Source organism: Lolium rigidum, chromosome 6 (assembly GCF_022539505.1).
Source record: "Lolium rigidum isolate FL_2022 chromosome 6, APGP_CSIRO_Lrig_0.1, whole genome shotgun sequence".
Classification (NCBI taxonomy): domain Eukaryota; kingdom Viridiplantae; phylum Streptophyta; class Magnoliopsida; order Poales; family Poaceae; genus Lolium; species Lolium rigidum.
The window spans coordinates 334,543,607-334,554,814 of NC_061513.1; the positions used below are offsets into that span (position 1 = coordinate 334,543,607).

General features: G+C 46.8%; 1 protein-coding gene across 1 annotated transcript; it reads left to right on the forward strand.

Moving 5' to 3' along the window:
• The first annotated feature begins 8,884 nt into the window (after positions 1-8,884).
• On the forward strand, positions 8,885-9,694 carry LOC124668086 (Bowman-Birk type trypsin inhibitor-like). Its single transcript, XM_047205286.1, has 2 exons — positions 8,885-9,017; positions 9,112-9,694. The coding sequence occupies exons 1-2, from the start codon at positions 8,891-8,893 to the stop codon at positions 9,510-9,512; spliced, it is 528 nt and encodes a 175-aa protein (XP_047061242.1). The 5' UTR covers positions 8,885-8,890; the 3' UTR covers positions 9,513-9,694.
• The last annotated feature ends 1,514 nt before the right edge of the window (positions 9,695-11,208 follow it).

Genomic DNA, 11,208 nt, shown 5'->3' on the forward strand with positions numbered 1-11,208 from the left:
AAAGCATCGATGTTTTATCCCTAGTGGCAACAAGACATCCACAACCTTAGAACTTTCTCATCATCGTCCCGGATTTAATGGAGGCATGAACCCACTATCGAGCATAAATACTCCCTCTTGGAGTCACAAGTATCAACTTGGCCGGAGCCTCTACTAGCAACGGAGAGCATGCAAGAACATAAATAACATATATGATAGATTGATAATCAACTTGACATAGTATTCAATATTCATCGGATCCCAACAAACACAACATGTAGAATTACAAATAGATGATCTTATCATGATAGGCAGCTCACAAGATCTAACATGATAGCACAATGAGGAGAAGACAACCATCTAGCTACTGCTATGGACCCATAGTCCAGGGGTGGACTACTCACACATCGATCCGGAGGCGATCATGGCGATGAAGAGACCTCCGGGAGATGATTCCCCTCTCCGGCAGGGTGCCGGAGGCGATCTCCTGAATCCCCTGAGATGGGATTGGCAGCGGCGGCGTCTTTGGAAGGTTTTCCGTATCGTGGCTCTCGGTACTGGGGGGTTTCGCGACGAAGACTTTAAGTAGCCGGAAGGGCAGGTCAAGGGGCGTCACGAGGGGCCCACACAACAGGAGCCGCGCGGCCGAGGCTTGGGCCGCGCCGCCCTGTTGTGTCGCCACCTCGTGGCCCCACTTCGTTTCCTCTTCGGACTTCCGGAAGCTTCGTGCAAAAATAGGACCACAGGCGTTGATTTCGTCCAATTCCGAGAATATTTCCTTACTAGGATTTCTGAAACCAAAAACAGCGAGAAACAGACAATCGGCTCTTCGGCATCTCGTCAATAGGTTAGTGCCGGAAAATGCATAATAATGACATATAATGTGTATAAAACATGTGAGTATCATCATAAAAGTAGCATGGAACATAAGAAATTATAGATACGTTTGGGACGTATCAAGCATCCCCAAGCTTAGTTCCTACTCGCCCTCGAGTAGGTAAACGATAACAAGAATAATTTCTTAAGTGACATGCTATCATAATCTTGATCAATACTATTGTAAAGCATATGAGATGAATGCAGCGATTCGAAGCAATGATGAAGATAATGAGTAAACAAATGAATCATATAGCAAAGACTTTTCGTGAATAATACTTTCAAGACAAGCATCAATAAGACTTGCATAAGAGTTACTCATAAAGCAATAAATTCGAAGTAAAGGCATTGAAGCAACACAAAGGAAGATATAAGTTTCAGCGGTTGCTTTCAACTTCAACATATATATCTCATGGATAGTTGTCAACATAAAGCAATATAACAAGTGCAATAAGTAAACATGTAAAAATCAATGCACACAGTTGACACAAGTGTTTGCTTCTAAGATAGAAAGAATAGGTAAACTGACTCAACAATAAAGTAAAAGAATGGCCCTTCGCAGAGGGAAGCATTGATTACTATATTTGTGCTAGAGCTTTTCATTTTGAAAACAAGAAACAATTTTGTCAACGGTAGTAATAAAGCATATGTGTTATGTGTAAGACATCTTATAAGTTGCAAGCCTCATGCATAGTATACCAATAGTGCTCGCACCTTGTCCTAATTAGCTTGGATTAACACGGATTATCATTGCATAGCATATGTTTCAACCAAGTGTCACAAAGGGGTACCTCTATGCCGCCTGTACAAAGGTCTAAGGAAAAAGCTCACATTGGATTTCTCGCTTTTGATTATTCTCAACTTAGACATCCATACCGGGACAACATAGACAACAGATAATGGACTCCTCTTTAATGCATAAGCATTCAACAACAATTACAATTCTCATAAGAGATTGAGGATTAGTTGTCCACACTGAAACTTCCACCATGAATCATGGCTTTAGTTAGCGGCCCAATGTTCTTCTCTAACAGTATGCATACTCAAACCATTTGATCATGAAAATCGCCCTTACTTCAGACAAGACGAACATGCATAGCAACTCACATGATATTCAACAAAGGTAAAAGAGTTGATGGCGTCCCCAGAAACATGGTTACCGCTCAACAAGCAACTTATTAAGAAATAAGACACATAAGTACATATTCTTCACCACGATAGTTTTTAAACTATTTGTCCCATGAGCTATGTATTGCAAAGGCAAACAATAGAAATTTAAAGGTAGCACTCAAGTAATTTACTTTGGAATGGCGGAGAAATACCATGTGGTAGGTAGGTATGGTGGACACAAATGGCATGGTTATTGGCTCAAGGATTTGGATGCATGAGAAGAATTCCTCTCGATACAAGGCTAGGCTAGCAAGGTTGTTTGAAGCAAACTCAAGTATAAAAGGTGCAGCAAAGCTCACATATGAACATATTGTAACTATTATAAGACTTTATATTGTCTCCTTGTTGTTCGAACACCTTAACCAGAAAATATCTAGACTCTAGAGATCAATCTTGCAAACCAAATTTTAACAAGCTCTATGTAGTTATTCATTAATGAGTACAAGTTACATGATGCAAAAGCTTAAAAAAGATCTATATGAGCACAACAATTGCCAAGTATCACATTGTTCAAGACATTAAACCATTTACCACATGCGGCATTTTCCGTTTCCAACCATATAACAATGAATGAAATAGTCCAACTTTCGCAATGAACATTAAAGATAAAGCTAAGAACACATGTGTTCATACGAAACAGCGGAGCGTGTCTCTCTCCAAACAAAGAATGCTAGGATCCGATTTTATACAAACAAAAACAAAAACAAAAACAAACGGACGCTCCAAGTAAAGCACATAAGATGTGACGGAATAAAAATATAGTTTCACTAGAGGAACCTGATAAGTTGTCGATGAAGAAGGGATGCCTTGGGCATCCCCAAGCTTAGACGCTTCGGTCTTCTTAAAATACGCGAGGGATGAACCACGGGGCATCCCCAAGCTTTGACTTTTCACTCTTCTTGATCATATTGTATCATCCTCCTCTCTTGACCCTTGAAAACTTCCTCCACACCAAGCTCGAAACAAACTCATTAGAGGGTCACCTGCATAATTCATATATTCAGAGGTGACATAATCATTCTTAACACTTACGGACATTGCACAAAGCTACTGAAAGTTAATGGAACAAAGAAATCCATCAAACATAGCAAAACATGCAATGCGAAATAAAAGGCAGAATCTGTCAAAACAGAACAGTTCGTAAAGACGAATTTTAAAGAGGCACCAGACTTGCTGAGATGAAAATGCCCAAATTGAATGAAAGTTGCGTACATATCTGGGGATCACGCACGTAAATTGGCAGATTTTTTAAATTTTCTACAGAGACTACTACTCAAATTCAAGACAGCAAGAAATCTGTTCCTGCGCAGTAATCCAAATCTAGTATTGGATTTACTATCAAAGACTTTACTTGACACAACAATGCAATAAAATAAAGATAAGAAGAGGTTGCTACATTAATAACAACTTCCAAGACTCAAATATAAAACAAAGGTACTGTAGTAAAAACATGGGTTGTCTCCCATAAGCGCTTTTCTTTAACGCCTTTCAGCTAGGCGCAGAAAGTGTGTATCAAGTATTGTCAAGAGATGAAGCATCAACATCAATAGGTATCTTAGATGATCCCCCATCCGTAGTGGTGCTAAGGGCTTTGTCAATTTTAGGCCTATAATAGTTTTTTGGCTTAGGCACTTTAGAGACATACATAAACTTTTGCTCCTTACCCGCATAAGCTTTCTCCTTAAACTTAAGAGAAGAAAAAGTTGAACCCAAGGTTCCCATAGCTTCTTCAAGTTCACTAATCCTATGGGTTCGATTATCATGAGTAGCACAAGTTTCTAAAACAGCAATTCTCTCATTAATTCCACCTAGAGATTTATCAAGTTTATCGATGCTATTAAGTAATATTCCCAATTTAGTCTCAATACTTGGAAGATCTTTCTCTATGGCCTCCAACTTTTTCATGACATCTTCAAGAGAGATTTCAATTTTAGCTTCATTAACAGGTGGTATTCCAACTAGACTCTCAATAATGCAACTAGCTTCTAAAGCAGGAGTGCCTAGGAAATTACCTCCCGCAAGAGTATCAAGAACATACCTATTCCAGCTAGAGATACCAACATAAAAGTTCCTAAGTACTATAATTGTGGAGTGTTTCTTAATGCACCTATGATGAGCATCGCTAATTCTATACCAAACATCTTTAAAACTTTCTCCCCCTTGTTGCTTAAAGGAACGAACTTCAACTTCCGGAGTACTCATTTTTAGCAGTAGTAAGTAAAGCAAACTAAATAAAGTAAATGCAAGTAACTAATTTTTTTGTGTTTTTAATATAGAGAACAAGACAGTAAATAAAGTAAAACTAGCAACTATTTTGTGTGTGTTTTTGTTTAAGTGCAGCAAACAAAGCAGTAAATAAAATAAAGCAAGACAAAAACAAAGTAAAGAGATTGGATGTGGGAGACTCCCCTTGCAGCGTGTCTTGATCTCCCCGGCAACGGCGCCCGAAAAAATGCTTGATGACGCGTAAAGCACACGCCCGTTGGGAACCCCAAGAGGAAGGTGTGATGCGTATAGTAGCAAGTTTTCCCTCAGAAAGAAACCAAGGTTTATCGAACCAGTAGGAGCCAAGAAGCACGTTGAAGGTTGATGGCGGCGGAGTGTAGTGCGGCGCAACACCAGGGATTCCGGCGCCAACGTGGAACCTGCACAACACAATCACGCAACTTTGCCCCAACGTAACGACGAGGTTGTCAATCTCACCGGCTTGTTGTAAACAAAGGATTAGATGTATAGTGTGGATGATGATGGTTGTTTGCGAAGAACAGTAACGAACAATTGCAGTAGATTGTATTTCAGATGTAAAGAATAGGACCGGGGTCCACAGATCACTAGTGGTGTCTCTCCCATAAGATAGCAGATGTTGGGTGAACAAATTACAGTTGGGCAATTGACAAATAAAGAAGGCATAACAATGTATATACATATATCATGATGAGTACTATGAGATTCAATCAGGGCATTACGACAAAGTACATAGACCGCTATCCAGCATGCATCTATGCCTAAAAAGTCCACCTTCAGGTTATCATCCGAACCCCCTCCCGTATTAAGTTGTAAACAACAGACAATTGCATTAAGTATGGTGCGTAATGTAATCAACACAAATATCCTTAGACAAAGCATCGATGTTTTATCCCTAGTGGCAACAGCACATCCACAACCTTAGAACTTTCTGTCACTGTCCTGCAGTTTAATGGAGGCATGTACCCACTATCGAGCATAAATACTCCCTCTTGGTGTCACAAGTATCAACTTGGCCGAGCCTCTACTAGCAACGGAGAGCATGCAAGAACATAAATAACATATATGATAGATTGATAATCAACTTGACATAGTATTCAATATTCATCGGATCCCAACAAACACAACATGTAGAATTACAAATAGATGATCTTGATCATGATAGGCAGCTCACAAGATCTAACATGATAGCACAATGAGGAGAAGACAACCATCTAGCTACTGCTATGGACCCATAGTCCAGGGGTGGACTACTCACACATCGATCCGGAGGAGATCATGGCGATGAAGAGACCTCCGGGAGATGATTCCCCTCTCCGGCAGGGTGCCGGAGGCGATCTCCTTAATCCCCCGAGATGGGATTGGCGGCGGCGGCGTCTCTGGAAGGTTTTCCGTATCGTGGCTCTCGGTACTGGGGGTTTCGCGACGAAGACTTTAAGTAGGTGGAAGGGCAGGTCAAGGGGCATCACGAGGGGCCCACACAACAGGCCGGCGCGGCCAGGGTTTGGGCCGCGCCGCTCTATTGTGTCGCCACCTCGTGGCCCCACTTCATTTCCTCTTCGGACTTCTGGAAGCTTCGTGCAAAAATAGGACCCTGGGCGTTGATTTCGTCCAATTCCGAGAATATTTCCTTACTAGGATTTCTGAAACCAAAAACAACAGAAAACGACAGATCGGCTCTTCGGCATCTCGTCAATAGGTTAGTGCCGGAAAATGCATAATAATGACATATAATGTGTATAAAACATGTGACTATCATCATAAAAGTAGCATGGAACATAATAAATTATAGATACGTTTGGGACGTATCAGGCCTCCCTGGCCCGCCTCCGACTCTCCTTCGGTGATCTAGAACCTTCAGGGAAAAATAAGATATTGGGTCTTCGTTTCGTCGAATTCCGAGAATATTGCCCGAACAGCCTTTCTGGAACCAAAAACAGCAGAAAACACGAACTAGCACTTCGGCATCTTGTTAATAGGTTAGTTCCGGAAAATGCATAAAAACATTATAAAGTGCGAGCAAAACATGTAGGTATTGTCATAAAACAAGCATGGAACATCAGAAATTATAGATACGTTGGAGACGTATCAGGATACCAGCCACCGCTTGGTAGGCCCGCATCCGACCAAGGGACGACCGGTCAGTTCTCCTTGGCTAGTGGTCGAGTTCCATCGACACGTACCCTAATTGTTGCCAGAGGACCTAGCCTCGACGTCCTTCTTGGTTTTGTGGGACGGCCAGCCCTTTCCCATGGTGATGTCGGTGACGGTTGACTGTAGGCGAGGTGTGGCTAGACAAGCCCTCGTTAAAAGGACATGCACCACCTTCAACTGGTGGGCCGCTCAAACGTCGCACGCGCCAACACTAGCGCGCGTGCAGGCGGGACAACTCCAATGACGCGGCGCGAGGAATCGAACCGTCGCCAAAGCCATTACTCACGCGCAGAAGACAAAACAGACGCGGTTGTTAACAGGCGGCCTGAAGGGCAACTAGCTGACCACACTGCATCTGCGTAGATGCCTTCGTGACGCAAATTTGGGTTACATTTGCATCCGTAGTTATACAACCTCGTTAGTTTGTGTCGGGTTCCTTAGAGGAACTCTAACAGAGCCTGTAAAACGGTCTGAAACCGAAAAATTCCGGCAGTAATATAGGTTCAGGCCGAAAGAGGCCACGAGCGGAGCCCAAACTCGTGGCCTAGCCCGTAAAACGAGTTCGGGGCCCCGAGATACTCGGCGGCCGCCCCGTATTAAAATGGGCCGCATAGGGGAGTTCGGTTTCCAAACCCTACTCCCCTCCGCCGCTACCACTCCCTCTGCCGCCGGCTGCCTCCTCTCCGGCGAGCACTTTTGTCGCTGCTGACGCCGCTCCACCGCTGACGCCACCACCCCTCCGTCTGCAATGGGGTGCTCAAGACGGAGCGGTAGGGGAGGCGGGCCGAATCAGCGGCGGGAAGTCAGCAACGTGTCCGCCGGGTGTGCGCTCGAAGGCGGACCGCGCGAGGCGGGCGCGCTCCGACGGAGCTTGGAAGCGGGCGGCACGGAAGTGGCCGCGTGCTTTCGCGCGTTGGGCAGCGCGTGTGGAGGTGCACGAAGGAGAAGCTGAGGTGCCCCCGCCGGCTCGTGCAACCCGCCGCTGCCGGCGCTTCCCGCGCAACGACGATGACGATGTAGACAAGCCACCTCTCACCTGCGGGAGCTCGGCGGAGGCGGCGGTGTTCGAGGTGGCCGCGCTCGTCATCACATAGGAGCCACCGGCACGAAAAAACCCTCTGCCGCCGCAAGAACTGACATGGTGACAATCTGGGGCCTAATCTAGTAGTTTAATTATTCAAATTAACAAGCGCACTAGGGTTAGTCAAGTATTTTGGCTAGTTTTTATAAATTATCTTCGAATGTAGCTCGATCGGAGCAATAATTGGTTTCATTTCACAAGATCATCGCAGCATATTTTCCTGCGACGTTTGATTTTCGGTTTTTCTGTTCACGAGTTTGGTTTCTAATCTCCGCGGTGACAAGCAACTCTAACAGAGCCTTAAAAACGGGCTGAAACCGAAAAATTCCGGGTAGGGGAGGGGGTCGAATCGGCGGCGAGAAGTCGGCAACGCGTCCGCCGGGTGTGCGGTCGGAGGTGGACCACGCGAGCGCGCGAGCGCTCCGACGGAGCTTGGAAGCGGGCGGCACGAAAGTGGCCGCGTGCTTTCGTGTGCTGGGCAGCGCACGAGGAGGCGCGCGAAGGAGAAGCCGAGGCGCCCCCCGGCCGGCTCGTGCAGCCCGCCGCTGTCAGTGCTTCCCCCGCGCAACGACGATGACGCAGATCGGCCGCCTCTCACCTGCGGGAGCTCGGTGGAGGCGGCAGCGTTCGAGGTGGTCACGCTCGTCGTCGCATAGGAGTCGCCGGCGCGGAAAAACCCTCTGCCGCCTTAAGAACTGCCCCGGTGACAGTCCAGGGCATAATCTAGTAGTTTAATTAGTCAAATTAAGCGCAGTAGGGTTATTCAAGTATTTTGGTTAGTTTTTGTAAATTATCTTTCAATGTAGCTCGGCCGGAGCAAGAATTGTTCGGTTTTCCAGTTCGCGAGTTTGGTTTCTAATCTACACGGTGACTAAAACCACCTAAACTGAACAGTTCAGGAGATCGAACTTCGCATTTTCGGTTCGGAGAAATACGGGCTCCACTAGAGATGCTCTAAAACCATCTAAACTAAACAGTTCGGGAGACCGAAGTTGGCGTTTTCGATTAGGAGAAATAAGGGGCTGTGCTAAAGATGCTCTTAGATTATATCTTTCATACGTGCAACCGAATATTCTCGAAGCATAGCATATTTGGATCTGTAGTCCTATGTTGATTGGACTTTATTGCATTTGTTAATTTGCTAACAGTAAAAGTTAGGTGGATCGGATAGGCCCGATGTTCTTGAGAAAGGCCGGCTTTTGAAATGATCCACTAGTCATACTTAGCACGAGCACGTGGTCACTGATAATGTACTATTCGTAGTCAAGGCACTCGATCCTCCACGTATAATACTGGACAGCTACCAATGGGTGGTGATACGTTCGGCTATATATATACGGGCTACCTACCCATCTTCAACAAGCAAATCCAGCCAAGTAACCAGCCATGACCATCAACATGAAGAGGTGCCTTAGCGCAAGCATCCTGCTGATGCTTTCGCTCGAGGGACCCCTCCTCGTCGCCGGCAACCCCTCCGCCGCTGCCACCATTCGCCTCCCCAGCGACACCCAAGGTACGTGACGCATCGGCAGAGCTCGCGCGCGCGCCGTCAATCTTTCTTTCCTGGTTCCGTTTGCTAGTGCGTGAACTCGAGGTCTTGCATGCAGTAGCACCGGCGCCGGCAAGGCCGTGGAAGTGCTGCGACCTGGCGCCGTGCACCAGGTCGATCCCGCCGATCTGCCACTGCGCCGACGAGGTGGAGCAGTGCGACGCCGCGTGCAAGGACTGCGTGCCGTCCACGGCGCACCCGTCCCTCTTCGTCTGCAAGGACCGGTACGTCGGCGACCCCGGGCCCATCTGCCGGCCATGGAATTGCTGCGACCTCGCACCGTGCACCAGGTCCATCCCGCCCATCTGCCGCTGCCTCGACGAGGTGGACCAGTGCGCCGCCACCTGCAAGGACTGCGCAACCTCCACGTCGGACACTTCCCGCCACGTCTGCCAAGACGTGTTCCGTGGGTGGCCCGGGCCCATGTGCACCATTGAGCGTAGCAACGTCGGTAACTAGCTAGTAATCACGCTCTGAAGGTCGCCGCCGTGGTTGATCGCCCGATCACCGCCGATGACGGTGGTGCGCGTTGCTCTTCTGTCTTCTCGCTCATGCGTGAAAAAATAAAATAAAGGTCGCCTCTTGCAGCATGTATGGTGGGTCAGGCAACTATGAATAAAGACAGATGAAGTTCACGTGCATTACCTTGTTATTTTGTTTCCATCAAGTACCATGTACAATACTACTTTATTAATATACAAGGAAGTTTAGCTACGGTTTAGGTCTAGGGTCTGGCGAACGCACAGGCGACTGCGCCGCCGCCACCCCTAATCTACCGGGAGCATCGATCGTTTTGAGAGATTTTGAGGTCTTTGTGATGGATTCGGAGTCTAAGTACTCTGGTTATAGATCGGGCTACGTTTTTGTGGATGGTAAGGAGAGAGTCCGGGAGAGATACGAGGATCCCGTAGGGTTTATGCGGCGGCTACCGTCGCAGAAAACCGAACGACAACCTTCGATCTATTCCAATCCACTTTTCGATCCTGACGCGGGGGGTAAACTTTCGGCGACAGCAATGGCATCCGCTAACGATGGGGGCGACCATGGGGGATCCGCTGAGGAACCTACCCGCCCGAAGTCGTCCGGTGGAGGCCTGATGCTGCTGGAGGGAAAACCGCCGGCTGGAGTTGAATACGTGGTTGAAGAGATCAGTTCGAGCAACTGGCACCCGCCTGTACTCGAAGGATTGGGAGCAGATGAGGAAGAGCTTTTAGGTGGGGAAGTGGACATGGAGGATGACGTGTTTGTGGAGGAAGATCCGGATGAGGAACCAGCGCCGCCGCCGGTTCCTTGGCGCCTGATGTCACGATACCTGGGGCAGATTGCACCATCAGCAGAAACTCTGAAAGTTCACTTCAAGAAGGTATGGAATTTACGTACTGGAGTGCTCTTTGCACCAATCAAACGGAAGTGGTTCATCATTACCTTGTTCTCGGAAGGGGATTATAATTTCGTTCTTAATGGAGGTCCTTGGATTCACCTGGGTAATGCGCTACTAGTGAAAGCCCTGGATGGGTCTGCTAGACCATCAGCGACTGATCTCTCTTCTATCCCCATGTGGGTACATATGTATGATGTTCCTTGGGATAAACAAACTGTAGCCAATGGAAGGAAGTGGGGTAGTAAACTTGGAAGAGTTGTAACAGTTGATGCAGATGCTAGGGGGTCCAAATTCAAGGATTACTTGCGGGTTCGTATTGAGCTCCCAATTGATAAGAGGTTGCAGACAAAGCTCACAACTGGTGTAAAAGATAGACCTGAAACTCACTCGACGTATGTGTTGCGATATGAAAGAGTGCCATACTTCTGCTTCTGGTGTGGTTTTATTGGGCACAATGATACAGTATGTGAGAAGAAAAGGAGAGGTGTGCCCTCTCTGGCCTATGATTCCAGCTTGCGTGTTTCACCTATGAGGAAGTATGAGCATCGGGAAGCTTATGAGCCCCCTGCGGTTCGTTCAGCGATAAAACGTGGCCTAGATTTTTCATCAAGTGCCGATAATTCAGATAATCTAGGCAAGCCATCAGTAAGAAGCAAGGGAAGACCTGTATACAAGCGGAAAGAACCAGTGGTGCCGGAACCGGTAAATGCAAGAGACGGTTTTGACCAGAATGAACAACCGGGTGATGATAAAACTGATCGCGATCTCTCTGTG